The sequence below is a fragment of the Ochotona princeps genome, chromosome X (assembly GCF_030435755.1).
Source record: "Ochotona princeps isolate mOchPri1 chromosome X, mOchPri1.hap1, whole genome shotgun sequence".
Classification (NCBI taxonomy): Eukaryota; Metazoa; Chordata; class Mammalia; order Lagomorpha; family Ochotonidae; genus Ochotona; species Ochotona princeps.
The window spans coordinates 15,439-34,642 of record NC_080865.1 but is presented as its reverse complement, the minus strand read 5'-3'; the positions used below and the strand labels follow the sequence as shown (position 1 = coordinate 34,642).

The 19,204-nt window shown below is 37.5% G+C and overlaps 1 protein-coding gene across 1 annotated transcript; it reads right to left on the bottom strand.

The window, feature by feature from the left end:
* Nucleotides 1-1,377: 1,377 nt before the first annotated feature.
* On the bottom strand, nucleotides 1,378-18,609 carry MOSPD2 (motile sperm domain containing 2). Its single transcript, XM_058658593.1, has 13 exons — nucleotides 18,549-18,609; nucleotides 18,245-18,331; nucleotides 17,041-17,195; nucleotides 14,757-14,817; nucleotides 13,456-13,494; nucleotides 12,228-12,352; nucleotides 9,727-9,903; nucleotides 8,482-8,594; nucleotides 7,201-7,297; nucleotides 5,825-5,921; nucleotides 4,706-4,835; nucleotides 2,500-2,602; nucleotides 1,378-2,201 (listed from the first exon to the last, which is right to left on the bottom strand). Exons 1-13 carry the CDS (start codon nucleotides 18,592-18,594, stop codon nucleotides 2,064-2,066), a joined length of 1,368 nt encoding a protein of 455 aa, XP_058514576.1. The 5' UTR covers nucleotides 18,595-18,609; the 3' UTR covers nucleotides 1,378-2,063.
* Between the last annotated feature and the right edge of the window lie 595 nt (nucleotides 18,610-19,204).

Sequence of the window (19,204 nt, the reverse complement as noted above, 5' to 3'; positions counted from 1 at the left end):
AAAGGGGTGTGGAAAATGTGGACAGGAGGGTAGGGTGGGAAGTATCACTGGACTCCATTTTATCAACCAGTTTGGCCTCTTTTCTCATCTCTGCTTCTCTTGAGTATAGAAGAGGCAGCAGTCCTGGTCTGTGTATTGTTACGGAGAAGTTGCAGCCATTTGGGAGGGAGGCGGATCAATTAGAGACCAGAGGTTTTTTTCCTGATGATATTTATTTCATAAATGTAATTATTTTTTCTAAAACATATTAAAATAGAAAAACATGTTCTTTTAATCAATTTGTACAAAGAAAATACCAATATAGTAATAAAATACTGAAAAGATATGAAAAGCACCAGAACATTAGAGAAATTACACTGGCAACAATTCTAGGAATATATTTTTTTGTAATTGTACAATAAAGTGCTAATAAATCCAGTCAAAATTAGTGGCAAGATATAAAAACTTATGCTATTATGAAATCTGACGCCAGGTTTACCAGCAATTGCGTTTTTTAGACTACTTGTAGATCAAGCTAATGATAGTTCATTAATGTTTTCATGTAAAAATCTATCCATCTCCATTTCAAAGTGAAAACAAAGAACTAAAGTTCAAATGTCAGTCCTTGGTAATGTAGTTGTGAATATGATTAAAAGTAGAATATAGCAGTCCAAATAATCCTGCATAGATGATTAAATAAAACCAAATGAAGACAGAATAAAATCAAATGTAAATATGTATGATTAATCAAGACAAGTACAAAAGCTCAGATGCCTTTGATCTGATAGTTAACTTTCGGTAATTCTGCTTTAGTCACATTTAATAGACACATGAACGTCAACAGGATATGTTATTAAATTCAAGTGACCAGACAGTAAGCAAAGGATGTTTCTGCAAGTCAACATACTTTGCAAAGGAAACATTAAAGGGACACCGTTAGGACAATACATCACCAATCTTGGCTAATTATATCCTCATTTATCTGCTGAGGAACACACACAAATACTTTGGGATTAGATTAGATTATGTTAAGGCCAGAGATGTGCTGTGTAAGGGGAGCCGCTGTGCACACACAGCCAGGGTGACACTGTGCACAGCCCTTAAGGAGGACCTCAATCCTGTCCCGGAATACCCGCATTAAGACAAGGTCTCACACAGCAGTGTCCTTTTAAGGTTTTATTTCCTAGGTCATGTCTGAAGCTCCTATAGTATTCTTCATACCTCAGTTTGGGAACCCATGTCTCCATGATCCAAACCCACAGCAATGCCCCTCAGGACAACGGAAGGCCAGGCCCTCGGAAGCCCGTGGCAGAGGCTCCGGGACCAGCTCTGCTGGACAGTAGAAAGGACTGCAACCTGACACCGCCTGAGGAGACTTTCCTGACAGAATCGGAAGACACTTGCACGCGCTCAGTGCGAAGGCCGCCCTGACGGTGTTCCAGAGAAAGGCTGACGTGCCCGAAGAGGCCCGCTGGCCCGCACACTGCGAAATCGAGGCTAATGTGGTTTGGCATTAAATAGGTTTACATTCCAAAAGAATATTGACTATTATTGTCTGGAAGTAATTCTCAAAATTACAAAGTCAGGATTACATAAATTACTCTGTATGTCTTTTTCAATATACACGGTCTTCTATATACATAGTATTGAAAAGCTAGTACGTTGGTTCAGCTGTAATAATTGTGTCATAAAAAAGCAGATTATATATTTTGGCTGCAACGAAGCATGTTACACTTTTCAGTTTAGCTAGTGTATTTACAGAAGACTTACGCTTTAAAAGTGTCCCAACCCAAAGGAAAAAAAAACAAAAACAATAAATTAGATTTAAACCATTAATTTACATAATGCATATGCCTTTACTTACTTTCCTAACTGTTACAGTCTCTGAGAATCTGCTTGTCCAGCCTCTTTACCTGACCAGTTCGTTTTCCCAACGTGTACGTGTTGCATCCCTCTAGGTGCTGTGTATTTGCTTTGAGGAAGCCCAGATGTGCAAGACTTTGAGTAGCTTGGTGGTGAAGTTTTGGGTCTGTTACTTTTTCCCACAGAAGAAGGAGCCAAGTTTCCGACCAGGCACCACTTCCTTAACTGAGCAACGAATAGAATAAAGAGATGACAACAGCAAGCAAGAGCACTGTTACTGAAAGCAACAGCTGCTGGAGCCAGATACAACGCTGAACTCGGTCTTCAAGCTTCCGATTGCTTTCTAGTAAACGGCTGAGCTGAAGAGGCAAAAAAAAGCAATGAAAAATTTGTATCAATATAGCAGTCATTTATCAAGTAGGAATATCAGAACTCTGAAAGGCTGGGGCTACAGAGACAAGGCATGGGGCTTGTCTGGCAGCTGGATAGGTCTGGCTTCCTCATTTACTCACTCAGGTCAGAGTAAACTTGGCTACACCCCCAAATTCTTCGCTACTGATTTTTACCCAAACGTTTACAAGGTTAGTAGATGTGCCCACCTAAGGTTGATTTACATTTACCAGTAACGGACTGTCGCTAGGAAGAAAGCACACTTACTTGTAGGTAGATGTCTTCGCCGGTTTTATCCGACACGTTAAAAGCGTTGTCTTTTAACGTAGGCATGTTTGGTTTACTGCTCTCAACAGTATGGCATCTTAACCTGGGAACGAAATCCAAAGAAATGCACTCTTTCAGTTTCAATCAATCTCCTGACAGAGTTAGATACACAAGTCAGCCTGTGGAGGGAAGGGAGCCTCACGCCTCTCTCCTGCTCCGCCTGCGGGGCAGCTCCTGGGTGTTCGTCCTACACTGGTTGCTCTTTCGTGTAAAAAGGGACACAGGGAGTCCCCAGTCAGCTTTCTTACGGGGAATTCAGCAGAAGCCGCTCAAACATCTCAGGACTTGAAGGCCACCATCCTTCCAGATGGGAGACGCTGCTGTCCTTGGGGCCTTGGTATCTAGTTTCCAAGCTCCCCCGTGTTTTTGGAGAAAATACGGCAAACCCTGAATCACAGCCAGTGAGAAGCTACCACCAGGAACTGGTGAGACGAAAACCACTGCACCTCACGGGCAACAAACCAGAAGAAAACCCTCATTCTCCGGGACCGTTTCAGAAGGACTGCAAGTGAAGCTCTAACACTTTTGACATCAGCGGCGGAAACCTCCACTGTATCCCCACTGCCGTGCCTTGCATCAGCAAAACGCAGCCAGACGAACGACGACAAACCAGGCGCTCCCGTCAAGGGACTGGTGGAACGCATCGAGCCACATCTCCATCCGCATGGCCTCTGCCCTCCCACTAAGGCCGACCCTCTCTCCAGTTCTGCCCCAACTCAGTCTTGTCAGGAACAGGAACGCCAGGTGACCGCTCTGTCCACTGCAGCTCGTGGGTACCTGGAAGTGTTTTCTGTACGGCCATCGGTGGTGGCCTCACCATGCACCCCGTCCACACCGCATGCTCCTAGATCAGCATCTTTGGCAGCACTTGTCACGTTGTCTTTTGAAAAGCATCCTCTTGGCTGCGCTTGGACGGCAGTCGCTGCAGAGTTCGCTTGCTGGTCCTCCTAACTCTGCTTCAATGTCCTTTCTCCATTTGGCTGCAGACTGTTCCTCCAGGCGAGGTCTATCTTACCTCCTCTCTGGCCGGGAAAACTGAAATCACAGCTGTCTTCTAAGCACCTGGCACCATGCTACCCGCACCCGGTGCCACTCCGAGCTGACCCTTAGGTTCCTCCCACCGCCACGAGACGTCCAGAGCACCCAACCCTAGTTTTGACAACCGAAAGTGTTTCTAGACATCGAGAAATGTTCCTCTGGGGAGGAAATCCGGCACTGCATCAATAAACCACAATTCCAATGAGGGGAGAAAAACCACGAGAGCTCGAAACACCGGGTAAAAGGCAACACAACACAGCCTTCGCCGTGCTTTCTCTTCTCTGTGCCTTCTCCAGGCACATATATAGGGATGCCTATAGCTTTTCCACCTCTTTTGTCAGGCATATTTTTGTGTGATTAGACGTTTTTTGTTTTTTTTAAGGCAGATGTACAGAGAGGAAGATCTTCCATCCACTAATTCACTCCCCAAGTGATCGCAACGGCCGTTGCTGCGCTGATCTGAAACCAGGAGCCAGGAGCCTCTTCCGGGTCTCCCACGCGGGTGCAGGGTCCCAATGCACTGGGCCGTCCTCGACTGCTTCCCCAGGCCACAAGCAGGGAGCTGGATGGGAAGTGGAGCTGCCGGGATTAGAACCGGCGCCCATATGGGATCCCGGGGCTTTCAAGGCGAGGACTTTTAGCCGCTAGACCACGCCGCCGGGCCCTGTTATTATTATTAATATTATTTTTAATATTCATTTATTCATTAATTACATGGTATTAGATGATATGATTATTATTTTTTAAAGATTTATTTGTTTTTATTTATTTATTTGTTTTGTTTTTAAATATTTGTTTTATTTTTCATTACAAAGTCAGATATACAGAGAGGAGGAGAGACAGAGAGGAAGATCCTCTGTCTGTTGATTCACTCCCCAAGTGACCGCAATGGCCGGTGCTACGCCGATCCAAAGCCAGGAGCCAGGAGCCTCTTCCGGGTCTCCCACACGGGTGCAGGGGCCCACCTCGACTGCTTTCCCAGGCCACAAGCAGGGAGCTGGATGGGAAGTGGAGCCGCCAGGATTAGAACCGGCGCCCACATGGGATCCCGGGAGGAAGGGATGCTGACTGGCTGTGGAGGCCTGCTTCTCCCTCCGGTAAAGCTTACCTGTGTTCCATCACTTTGTTTCGAGGGACTTGCTTCCAGAACTGCGTCAATTCGGTCTGCCCCGTGCCGCACGACTGCTCCATTTCCGCGGCCATTATCAGGAAGCGGTCTTGGGCAGAGACGGTGAGACCTGTGTTCCGAAAAGGATATAACTTAGCCACCTGACGTCGCTGAAGAAAAAAGAAGGAAATGAAACCACCTTAAAGAAAAACTAAGTTCTAACAATGCAAGTTTTTTTTGTTGTTTTTTTATTGTTAATTATTTTGCCTTAAAGAAAAACTAAGTTCTAACAATGCAAGTTTTTTTTGTTTTTTTTTTTATTGTTAATTATTTTGCCTTAAAGAAAAACTAAGTTCTAACAATGCAAGTTTTTTTGTTGTTTTTTTATTGTTAATTATTTTGCCTTAAAGAAAAACTAAGTTCTAACAATGCAAGTTTTTTTTTTGTCTTAAAGAAAAACTAAGTTCTAACAATGCAAGTTTTTTTTTTTGTTTTTTTATTGTTAATTATTTTGCCTTAAGGAAAAACTAAGTTCTAACAATGCAAGTTTTTTTTTTTGTTTTTTTATTGTTAATTATTTTGCCTTAAGGAAAAACTAAGTTCTAACAATGCAAGTTTTTTTTGTTGTTTTTTTATTGTTAATTATTTTGCCTTAAAGAAAAACTAAGTTCTAACAATGCAAGTTTTTTTTTTTGTTTTTTTATTGTTAATTATTTTGCCTTAAAGAAAAACTAAGTTCTAACAATGCAAGTTTTTTTTGTTGTTTTTTTATTGTTAATTATTTTGCCTTAAAGAAAAACTAAGTTCTAACAATGCAAGTTTTTTTTTTTGTTTTTTTATTGTTAATTATTTTGCCTTAAGGAAAAACTAAGTTCTAACAATGCAAGTTTTTTTTTGGTTTTTTTATTGTTAATTATTTTGCCTTAAGGAAAAACTAAGTTCTAACAATGCAAGTTTTTTTTTTTGTTTTTTTATTGTTAATTATTTTGCCTTAAGGAAAAACTAAGTTCTAACAATGCAAGTTTTTTTTTTTAATTTATTGTTAATTATTTTGCATTATGTGACAGTAACGAGCCCCGCCCCACCGCACCCGCTGAGGTCACCATGTTAACAACTCACCCCCGTGGGGAGACACGATTATATCCACAGACGCCCCGGGGTCACAGCTGCTGTTGCTTGGCTTGACCCGGTATTTTTCTGGAGCAGTTGTTCTCACCTGTTTTACAAACACAGAGTTCACAGCATAACCTCCATGTTTCCGGCTTAACAACGACTTGGAAACAAACCAAATCCAGAAACGGATAATGAATGATCCGAGAGTTTACGAAGCAGCTTTGCTGCTTATGCACAGAATGGATTTTTTTTTCTTCCCCTCCCAAGGGGACAGAAGCATCTCAACCTATAGAAAAAGGTGTTCCTAAGTTACTTCGCCTTCCTGTTGAGGAAAAATCTTCATTCATTCGAGAAATATTGCTCTGCCCATTTGATGATGTAGATTCACGCACATATACGCAAATCACGCGAGGCTGGTGTAACGGCTCAGTCGGTGAATCCTTCTCCTTCAACCGCTGGCATCCCGAATGGGCAATGGTTCTCGTCCCGGCTGCTCCACTTTCAGTCCTGCCTGTGGTCTCGGAAAGCACTCAACGACGTCTCAAAGCCTTGGGACCATGAACCCGCGTGGGAGACCCTGAAGAGGCTCCTGGCTCCTGGCTTCAGATCGGCTCAGCTCTGGCCACTGAGGCCATTTGGGAAGTACGAGCTTTGCTGCAAATTGAGCTTTGCAACATTCAATTCTGTGCTACTTCCTGCTCAGGATCAGGTCAGATCCAATATTAATTACACTCCGGAATATTCTGCCAAGAACGATTCTTCTTGGGGGTTTGATTTTAAGCAGATCCTAAATCCCGGGGGTTGTTCGGACCCGAGCCCATTATTATTATTATTATTACACTTTTAAGACTGAGGCAGACAGGGCAGGCAGTGGCTAAGATGCTGCTTGGGATGCCTGCGTCCCACGACGTGACGTACGGCACGTGACGCAAGTACGTGAGCGACTGCCGGCCCCGGGGGAGACCCAGCTGCGTTTCTGGCTCCTGTGTCGGGATTGTGGAGCCTTGGCTGTCGTGAGCATGTGGCGTGCGAGCAAGCCGAGGGAGGCTCTGTGTCTGTGCGTCTCTCTGCGTTGCAAATACGGAAAAAATAAAATAAAATAATAAAATAAAATAAAATAAAATAAAATAAAATAAAAAGTAAATATAGAATTTGAAGATGTTCAGATGGAGCCTTGCTATTTCTCTCCCTTTCCACCTGTAAGTCTTTCAAATAAATACATCTTTCCTAGAGAGAGAAGACAGTGTAACAGGCCCAAGAGTAGAAATCAAAACACCACGCACATTTAACAGTCGTCCATGTTTCAGTTAGACTGTGTCTAGAACAGTTACCACGTTACATTTTTACAAATAACTTGCTTATTTTGTCTTGCAGATGCTTACCTTAAAGGCCACTATATTCTTCGTTACATTTGTCAGCACTATCAGGGTTTTCTTCTCTCCAGACTCCATACTTCCAAAATGCAGCTCTTCAGCCGGGCTACGCGATCACAAAAACACAGAGACTCCGTATGACGCACAGTCCACGACAACGTCCTTGTAACCTCCGACAAAAATGCCTGGCTGATATTGTGTGCTCATTTGGGTAAAGAGATTTTTACCGGAAGGACGACACAAAACGACAACAACGATAAAATGGGATTTTACATTTTGGTGCTATGGATTCAGTGTCTGCCATTGAACAAGTCCTATGGTTTTCATGAATGCCCCGGGATCCCATATGGGCGCCGGTTCTAGTCCCGGCAGCTCCACTTCCCATCCAGCTCCCTGCTTGTGGCCTGGGAAAGCAGTCGAGGACGGCCCAATGCCTTGGGACCCTGCACCTGTGTGGGAGACCCGGAAGAGGCTCCTGGCTCCTGGCTTCAGATCGGCGCGCATCGGCCGTTGCGGCTCACTTGGGGAGTGAATCATCGGACGGAAGATCTTCCTCTCTGTCTCTCCTCCTCTCTGTATATCTGACTTTGTAATAAAAAATTGTAATAAAAATAAACCACTTTCCAATAAAAATAAAAATAAATCTTAAAAACAACCCAGTAACTCAACAATAGCTTACTTAAATTTAATGTTGCTAATCAGGAAATCTCAGAATAGATGTTTTTAATGTTTGGTTGTACGAGGGGGTCTTTGAAAAAGTCCACCAAAAATACATATTAAAAAAAAAAAAAAAACTACACCTGGGTTTCAAAAAAAATTTTCTTTGCGCTGACATTCAATGCGTGATTTGATTCAATTTTCTACAAACTTTGTGGCGCAGAGTAACTCAAGGCCAAACGCGTTTCCCCAAGCGAAAGCATCGGCGGCGGGAAAGACGTCTTTCCATAATGATGTTTTAAAACGTCCAACGCGGGGCGTCGACGAGCGACCGCAATTTCCGCAGCCTGAATTCAGGCTTTACTCCGAAACTTATTTTTTTTTCGGGGTCACATTCACCTTTTAGGAGGTGAAACCGACACACGCCCACTTCGGTGGCGCATTTTTGTGACATTCTTGAAGTTGTGCGGCAGGAAGATGCGGAAATCATGCAATTATGCAGATTTGTGGGAATACACGAGTGCATTTTTTTTGATGAATATACGAGGTTTCTGTGACCAGTCTAGAGTTTTCTAAACTTGCAGCTCCCTCGAGAGGATCGAGAAAAGCCACAAATGTCCGGCCCGGGATTACCTGATATGCAGCAAAGGCCCTTTGAAGACACTCGAGGGTTTCTTGAAAGATTTCACCTTCGCGTCGCCTTTCTCGTTTTCTTCTGCTTTGGGAGGAGGTTCCGACGGCTTAGCCTAAGTCGCGGGAAAGGAAGAGGGGAGGGATACGGAAATGCTGCTTTTGCAGTGATCCTTGTTTATAAAAATGACTTTATATCCGTCCCTCTGTCCTTGTTTATAAAAATAATTGTATCCGTCCGTCTGTCCTTGTTTATAAAAATAATTGTATCCGTCCGTCCTTATTTATAAAAATAACATTGTATCCGTCTGTCTGTCCTTATTTATAAAAATAATTGTATCCGTCCGTCTGTCCTTATTTATAAAAATAATTGTATCCGTCCGTCTGTCCTTATTTATAAAAATAATTGTATCCGTCCGTCTGTCCTTGTTTATAAAAATAATTGTATCCGTCCGTCTGTCCTTGTTTATGAAAATGACTTTGTATCCGTCCCTCTGTCCTTATTTATGAAAATAATTGTATCCGTCCGTCTGTCCTTATTTATAAAAATAATTGTATCCGTCCGTCTGTCCTTATTTATAAAAATAATTGTATCCGTCCGTCTGTCCTTATTTATAAAAATAATTGTATCCGTCCGTCTGTCCTTGTTTATAAAAATAATTGTATCCGTCCGTCTGTCCTTGTTTATGAAAATGACTTTGTATCCGTCCCTCTGTCCTTATTTATGAAAATAATTGTATCCGTCCGTCTGTCCTTATTTATAAAAATAATTGTATCCGTCCGTCTGTCCTTGTTTATAAAAATAATTGTATCCGTCCCTCTGTCCTTATTTATGAAAATGAGTTTGTATCCGTCCCTCTGTCCTTGTTTATAAAAATAATTGTATCCGTCCGTCTGTCCTTGTTTATAAAAATGACTTTGTATCCGTCCGTCTGTCCTTGTTTATGAAAATGACTTTATATCCGTCCGTCTGTCCTTGTTTATAAAAATGACTTTGTATCCGTCCGTCTGTCCTTGTTTATAAAAATGACTTTGTATCCGTCCCTCTGTCCTTATTTATGAAAATAATTGTATCCGTCCCTCTGTCCTTGTTTATAAAAATGACTTTGTATCCGTCCCTCTGTCCTTGTTTATAAAAATGACTTTGTATCCGTCCCTCTGTCCTTGTTTATAAAAATGACTTTGTATCCGTCCGTCTGTCCTTGTTTATGAAAATGACTTTGTATCCGTCCGTCTGTCCAAAGTTACCTTCTTCAGAAGGGTTGTTTGTTCCTCGTGAACAGTGGTTTCCGGGGTGTCTTTGCCGTCGCTCTCCGTGTCGTCTCTACTGGAAGTCTCGTCCTCGCTGGTGACGGGCCCGTTCTCGCACAACGGGGTCTGGAAGTCATCGTCCACCAGCGGGGGATAGCTGTACCTGAAAGGATCCTACAGGAGAGACGGGCCGTGAGGGCGCGGCGAGCCGTCCGTCCGGCGAAGAAAACGTAGATGTCGTTAAGGAAGTAACAATAATGAATAATTTCAGAAAGAAAAATATTTTATGAAGTAAAAATAATAATTTCAGAAAAAAAAAATTTTCAAAAAAAATGTAATAAATAATTTCAGAAAAAAAAAGAAAAATATTTTCAAAAAAATGTAATTAATGAAGTAAAAATAATAAATAATTTCAGAAAAAAAAGAAAAATATTTTCAAAAAAAATGTAATTAATGAAGTAAAAATAATAAATAATTTCAGAAAAAAAAAGAAAAATATTTTCAAAAATGTAATAATAAATAATTTCAGAAAAAAAAAGAAAAATATTTTCAAAAAAATGTAATAATAAATAATTTCAGAAAAAAAAAGAAAAATATTTTCAAAAAAAATGTAATAATAAATAATCTCAGAAAAAAAAAGAAAAATATTTTCAAAAAATATGTAATAATAAATAATTTCAGAAAGAAAAGAAAAATATTTTCAAAAAAATGTCATTAATGAAGTAAAAATAATAATTTCAGAAAAAAAAAATATTTTCAAAAAAAATGTAATAAATAATTTCAGAAAAAAAAAGAAAAATATTTTCAAAAAAATGTAATTAATGAAGTAAAAATAATAAATAATTTCAGAAAAAAAAAGAATATTTTCAAAAAGCAGTCGGAAGCAGGACAAAGTTGCATCGAACGAATTCAAGAGCTTCCGATCCACGTCTAGACCTTGGAATACTACGCAGCCACAAACAGGCGAGTTTGCCATACACGGACTCGGAATGATTTCCAAGAGAAAGGATCCCGGAATGCACGAGGTTGTACAAACACACAAGCTGTTTTCCGGTGGTAAGCGGAAGGAAGAATTATATTATTGTATTTATATTATTATATTATTATATATTATATATTATATATTATTATCATGTATTATTATTATAGATTATTATATATAATATATTATTATATATTATATAATGCATTATTATTATATTATATATTATATGTCACATATATTATATATATTATTACATATTATATAATATATATGATATATATCATTATATATCATATATTATATATCATATATTATAATTCTCATATATTATATATTATATGATATATCTTATATATATTATTATTATGTATTATTATTATATTATATATTATATATATTATATGTATTATTATATATTATATTATATATTATTTTTATATTATGTTATTATAAAATATAATACATACAACATATTATATTATATATTATATATTATAATTATTATATATTATTAGATATTGTATTATATATTATATTTACATTATATTATTATATAATATATAATATATATTATATTATATTATATATTATGATTATTATATATTATTATATATAATATATATTATATTATATAATATATAATCTATTATTATATATTACATAATACATATATTATATTTATATTATTATGTTATTATATTTATATTATTATGTTATTATATTATTATATATTAGATTTATATTATTATATTATATTATAATATATATTATATTATATATTATAATTATTATATATTATTATATGTAATATATATATTATATAATATATAATATATTATTATATATTACATAATATATATTTAGATTATTATGTTATTATATATTATATACTATATATTATATATTATAATTATTATATATAATATAATATATAATATATATTATATTATTTATTATATATTACATAATACATATATTATATTTATATTATTATGTTATTATATATTATATTATATATTATATATTATAATTATTATACATTATTATATTATATTATATTATATTATATATATAATGTATTATTATATATTACATAATACATATATTATATTTATATTATCATGTTACTATATTTATATTATTATGTTATTATATATTATATTATATATTATATATTATAATTATTATACATTATTACATTATATTATATTATATTATATATATAATGTATTATTATATGTTACATAATACATAGATTATATTTATATTATCATGTTATCATATTTATATTATCTGCTTATCTTTACAATCCACGTCTCCGGAAAGTCACGAAGGAAACTCCGATGACGGGAGGCGCAGGGGCAGGGCAAGGCGTGGGCGACATTTTCCCGAAGCCTCGTTTCCGCACGCCCCGCCCGGAAGCGTCCGTTTTCCGCGGGACGTGAGCGCGGCCTCGTCCGCCCCCGCCCAGCCCGGTTTTCAAAGCAGCCTTCGATTCACGGCCTCTACTTACGGTCCCGCCCATGTGAGGAGGCAGGTACTCGACGCCGACGTAGTCCTGGACCTCGCTTTTGCTCGTGAACTTCAACAGACTCACAGCCTCCGGACCGAGCCAAGTTTTCACGATCCTGAAAGCGGCTGAGGAGAAAAAACGAAACAGGACAAAAATCCCACGGGGCCGCCGGTTCGAATCCCGGCGGCTCCACTTCCTCTCTGTCATCAAAATAAATAAATCTTTAAAAAAAAAATAATATCATGTAATACCATGTAATTAATGAATAAATGAATATTAATATTAAAAATCAATGAATATTAAAAATAATAATAATAATAATAATAGGGCCCGGCGGCGTGGCCTAGTGGCTCGCCTTGATCCCACAGGGCCGCTGGTTCGAATCCCGGCAGCTCCACTTCCTCTCTGTCTCTCCGCCTGTCGGTGTGTCTGACTTTGTCATCAAAATAAAATAAATCTTTAATAAATTAATAATAATACCATGTAATACCATGCAATTAATGAATAAATGAATATTAAAATACTAATAATAATAATAATAATAATAATAACAATAGGGCTCGGCAGCACTTGATACCATAGGGCCGCTGGTTCGAATCCCGGCAGCTCCACTTCCTCTCTGCCTCTCCTCCTCTCGGTGGATCTGACTTTGTAATGAAAATAAATAAATCTTTTTTTTCTTTAATTTATTTATTATTTTTAATTCATTAATTACATTGTATTACGTGACACAGCCAAATAAATATCTTTAAAAAATAATAATAATAGCGTGTAATACAATGTAATTAATGAATAAATGAATAATAATAATAATAATAATAACAGGGCCCGGCGGCGTGGCCTAGTGGCTCGCCTTGATCCCACAGGGCCGCTGGTTCGAATCCCGGCTGCTCCGCTTCCCGTACAACTCGCTGCCTGTGGCCCGGGGGAGCAGTCGGGGATGGACCAAGTCCTTGGGACCCTGCGCCCGCGTGGGGGACCCGGAAGAGGCTCCTGGCTCCTGGCTTCGGATCGGCTCCGCCGCAGCCGTAGCGGCCGTTTGCGGGGCGAATCAGCGGTCGAAAGGTCTTCCTCTCTGTCCCTCCTTCTCTAAGTCTGCCTTTCTCATGAAAATCGATACGTCTTGAAAAATAGACTGAGAAATACGGTTTCACGGGCAAAGGAAAAGAAACGAAGTGCGACGTTTTGTTTTAAGACGTTTTTGGGAAGCGAACGGGAACGTACTCACCGTTCATTATCCAAGGCATGTCGAAGATGACGATTTTCGCTGCGGGGTGAAAAGAGAAAAGTCGCGGAATGCGGTTTAGGTGAAACGGCACCGTCAACAACCTCGAAATCTGCATTTCAGGACCGACCCGGAGGGCCCGATCAATTCAAGAGACTGACGCGTCGGTGCCTGCAAAGTCACATGACGCAGCCGGACGCACATATTATCTTTAGCTGAATAATCGTCCGGATATAAATATATATATATATAAGTATATAGATATATACAAATATATAAATATAAGTGTATAAATATAAATGTATATAAAAATATAAATATATAAACATATATATATAAATATATAAATATAAATATATATAAATATGAACATATAAATATATAAATATAAATATATAAATATAAGTATATATAAATATATAAATATACAAGTATATGAATATATAAATATTAATATATGAACACATAAATATAAAATATAAATATATGAATATATAAATATATAAACATATAAATATAAATATATGAATACACGAATATATAAATATATAAATATATATGAATATATAAATATAAATATATGAAAATATAAATATGAATATATGAATACATAAATATATATGAATTTATAAATATGTATGAATATATAAATATAAATATATGAATATATAGATGTAGATATATAAATATATAAATATAAATATACAAATCTATAAATATCTAAACATAAAAATATATGAATATATAAATATTTAAATATAAATATATGAATATGAAAATGTATATGAATATATAAATATGAATAAATGAATATAAATGTAAAAAGTATATGAATGTGTGAATATATAAATATAATAGATTAATATGAATGAATATATAAATATGAATATATGAATATAAATGTATGAATGTAGATATATGAATGCAAATATATAAATATATAAATATAAATATTTAAAAACATATATATATATGTAAATATCTAGATTTTTGTCAATAATAACTGTTCAACAACGGTCTAGTTCACGCACCAAGGTCGCGTCCAGGCAGGAAGCCCCGTGATGAAAAAAATATTATTTGTGACGAACGCCCAGAATATTAGGAGAAATAAGACAAGCTTGGGAATAAATGGGTTTTTAGGGATGTGTGTGTGTGTATTTTACACGAGGTCACAAATATTACACAGTTGAGAATTTAAACTCGTTTCCTTGCATACGATTTGCATGCGATTTGCATGCGATCTGCATACGATCTGCATACGATTTGCATACGTAATATTTCGATAAAAGCACTGAGTTACTTACACAGGTATCTGGGGTAATAAACCTTAAAGCAGTTGACGATGAAACGCACGAAGTCCATGTCCTGAAAGGGAAGACAGGATGTTTGAGACGGGCCGGGTTCGATAGCCCGGACGCCGGTGTAGACGGGTGTGCAGTTTGGCGTGGCCCGGTGGCTGAGGGCCTCGCCTCGATCCCACGGGGCCGCCGGTTCGAATCCCGGCTCCTCCTCTCAGTAGATCTGACTTTGTCATCACAATAAATAAATCTTAAAAAAATAGTAATAATATCATGTAATACCATGTAATGAATAAATGAATATTAATATTAAAAATAAATGAATATTAATATTAAAAATAAATGAATATTAAAATAATAATAATAATAGGGCCCAGCAGTGTGGCCTAGTGGCTGAGGTCCTCGCCTCGATCCCATGTGGCCGCCGGTTCGAATCCCGGCAGCTCCACTTCCTCTCTGTCTCTCCTCCTCTCAGTAGATCTGACTTTGTAATAAAAATAAAGAAATCTTAAAAAAATAATAATAATATCATGTAATGAATAAATGAATATTAATCTTAAAAATCAATGAATATTAAAATAATAATAATAATAATAGGGCCTGGCGGCGTGGCCTAGTGGCTCGCCTTGATCCCATAGGGCCGCCGGTTCGAATCCCGGAGGCTCCAGTTCCTCTCTGTCTCTCCTCCTCTCGGTGTGTCTGACTTTGTCATCAAAATAAATAATAAATCTTTAAAAAATAATAATAACAGCATGTAATACCATGGAACTAACGAATAAATGAATATTAAAATAAAAATAAATTTTTAAAATTAATTTATTATTTTTAAGTCATTAATTACATTGTATTATGTGACACAGCCAGATAAATAAATCTTTAAAAAACAATATCATCTAATACCATGTAATTAATGAATAAATGAATATTAAAAATAATGATAATAGGGCTCATGAATATTAATATTAATGTTAATAGCAAAATTAATATTAATAATAGGGCACGGCAGTGCCTTGATCCCATATGGCTGCTGGTTCTAATCCCGGCAGCTCCACTTCCTCTCTGTCTCTCCTCCTCTCAGTATATCTGACTTTGTAATAAAAATAAAATAAATCTTAAAAAAATAGTAATAATATCATGTAATGAATAAATGAATATTAATCTTAAAAATCAATGAATATTAAAATAATAATAATAATAATAGGGCTCGGCAGCGCCTCGATCCCATACGGCCGCCGGTTCGAATCCCGGCAGCTCCACTTCCTCTCTGTCTCTCCTCCTCTCGGTGCGTCTGACTTTGTCATCCAAATAAATCTTTTTTTTTAAATTGATTTATTATTTTTAATTCCTTAATCACATCGTATGATGTGACACAGCCAGATAAATAAATCTTTATAAAAAAGATGATATGATGTTATGCATAACAACAACGGAAAAAAAAAAAACCATACATGGCCGTCCTTAGTTATTTTAAGTGTTAATTATAACCTCCAGTCCACAATAAAATATCTTTGTTCCGCATTCTCGGAGAACTTTCCGGAGCTTCTTGTAGAACACGTCTTCCCGAAGAGGAGCTCCGAACGACGTTTCCTTCCAGTCCGTCCTTAGTGATATCTACGCTCTCAGGCACAGCATTTCGGATAAAGTTGATTTTGATTATAAAAATTTGATGATAAAATTTTTAAACATTTATATATTATATATATATATATTTTTTTTTTCTAATTTTCCATTATATTAGAGTCATTTTCAGTCGTAAGCAAAGAAATAGCATTTTAATTAATGCGTGCTTGAATGTAACTTCCCTATGTTCAATGGCACTAAATATGCATATTAAATATTAAATCCTATTTTGAGAAAAATTAAAAAAGAAAAAGAATGTGAATACAAGACTAGGTTTTTTAAGATGCTTCGGCAAACAGACTTTCGAGAACGTGGCTCTGCGAATCTCATTAGCTGACGGTAATTAGCTGACGGTAATTAGCTGACGGTAATTAGCTGACGGTAATTAGCATTAACGTGACAAAGACCCAGGAACCCAAATTTAAAGGCGAGTAGGTTTTACCTAATTTTTTTTTTTTAATTAGTCCGCGTCTGACGTCACTCAACCCGAGAGGGAAAGAAAATCTCAATTAAAAATAAATTAATCTCCAACAAAGAAAATATTAATTAATATTAATTAATCTCCAACAATGTCGTGAGGTTTTAGTCCGCGTCTGACGTCACTCAACCCGAGAGGGAAAGAAAATCTTCATTAAAATTAATTAAAAATTCTCAAAAGAAAAACACTCACTATGCTGTTCAGTCCAGTGTCCGAGAGGTCGAACATCACCGTCACGGGCTTCCCGTTCTCGCGCCTGGCGTAACGTTCCAACCAGAACGCGATGAGCTTCTTCTTGTCCAGGATGGTTTTCTGGTCTTTCACGTGGTATTTCACTCGGATCCAGACTGAGGGCGGAGAGATCGAGAATGAGAGTCAGGTTCGCGGCATTACAATATTATTCATCAGTATGTGTATATATATATATAATTTTCCTAATTATTCATATACTATACATATATATAATTTTCCTAATTATTCATATACTATATATATATATAATTTTCCTATTTGAGTAATATAATTTTCCTAATTATTCATATACTATATATATATATAATTTTCCTCGCCTTGATCCCATGTGGCCACCGGTTCGAATCCCGGCTCCTCCTCTCACTATATCTGACTTTGTCATAAAAATAAATAAATCTTAAAAAAATAATAATAATATCATGTAATACCATGTAATGAATAAATGAATATTAATCTTAAAAATAAATATTAAAATAATAATAATAATAATAATACGGCTCAGCAGCGTGGCCCGGCGGCTGAGGTCCTCGCCTTGATCCCATGTGGCCGCTGGTTCTAATCCTGGCAGCTCCACTTCCTCTCTGTCTCTGTTCCTCTCAGTATATCTGACTTTGTAATAAAAATAAAATAAATCTTTAAAAGAAAAAAAAGAATACTTGGGTTGTAAGTTAAGGGGAGCAAGAAAATGCAGAATCAAGAATACTTGATAAAAGTCATCGTGCCGTTGTCTGTGACCTGGGAAGGTTCCCGGGGTGACGGGGCAGAGGTTAAACATCCCTTACCGGGAAGGCACGGGACCGCAGATGCTCCCGATTCTGGATTTGTTTTAGATTTGGGAATATCGCCAGACACACCGAGAGGAGGAGAGACAGAGAGGAAGTGGAGCTGCCGGGATTCGAACCGGCGGCCACATGGGATCAAGGCGAGGACCTCAGCCACCGGGCCCTATTATTATTATTATTATTATTATTATTTTAATATTCATTTATTTTTAATATTAATCTTCATTTATTCATTACATGGTATGACATGGTATTATTATTATTTTTTTAAGATTTATTTATCTTTACGACAAAGGTTCACCGAGTGACTGTCGGTGAGTGTCCAGAGACACGTACGTGTCAGCTCTCGGCGATCGACTTACACAGCTTGTTGCCCTCTCTGTCGTAACCGTGGAGATAAATTCCGCCCATTTCCAGTAGCCATCGAGGGATGGACGACTCGGTAAGATCTAGAAAAGGATCAGCTTTCGTCAGTGACGGCCGTTGGGGTCCTGAAAGATCAAACTCACAGGGTGAGAGTCAACGTTGCGGAGGAGTGACTTGTTGGAAAGAAATTAGAGGAACATTTGCAACTGGCGTTAGAAATGCAAATTTCCAACCAGTATCGGACTCAGAAATGGAAAGAAATTAAAGTAGCCGCCTTCAGGGTTAAGTTGAGCCACTTACCGTGGACGCACATCTCCTTGCGCCACTGGAAACTCTCGTCGAGCATCTTGAGCGTCTCCTCCACGACGTTGTGTCTCCACAGCAGGTAGCTTTCAACCCAGGGGTCATCTTGCTGCAGTCGTTCGATGTCGCGGGCGTCATATTTATCTGATTTTTCTGGGGGGGGAGGAATAAACAGTAACAGATCTCAAGGTGCAGCGAAAGAAATGAGTTGTAACTGAAAAACACTTGTTTCGGCCCGGCGGCTGAAGTCCTCGCCTTGAACGCCCCGGGATCCCATGTGGCCGCCGGTTCGAATCCCGGCTCCTCCTCTCGGTAGATCTGACTTTGTGACAAAAATAAACTTTTAAAATGTATTTAATATCTTTAATTGATTCATGACATGCTATTATGTGACACAGCCAAATAAATAAATCTTTAAAAAATAATTATAATATCATGTAATACAATGTAATTAATGAATAAATGAATATTAGTAATAATAATAGGGCTCATGAATAATAATAAAACTAATAATAATAGGGCCCGGCGGCGTGGCCCGGTGGCTGAGGTCCTCGCCTCGATCCCATGTGGCCGCCGGTTCGAATCCCGGCAGCTCCACTTCCTCTCTGTCTCTCCTCCTCTCGGTGTGTCCGACTTTGTCATAAAAATAAAAT

What these genes read in the sequence shown, in the direction of transcription:
- MOSPD2 (XM_058658593.1), bottom strand. Translation starts at nt 18,594, where the DNA reads ATGCTCGACGAGAGTTTCCAGTGGCGCAAGGAGATGTGCGTCCACG. An exon ending in CTCCTCACATGGGCGGGACC is followed by an intron (nt 9,904 to 12,227) that starts GTAAGTAGAGGC and finishes TCTCTCCTGTAG; the next exon opens with GATCCTTTCAGGTACAGCTA. An exon ending in AGAATATAGTGGCCTTTAAG is followed by an intron (nt 5,922 to 7,200) that starts GTAAGCATCTGC and finishes TTTGTAAAACAG; the next exon opens with GTGAGAACAACTGCTCCAGA.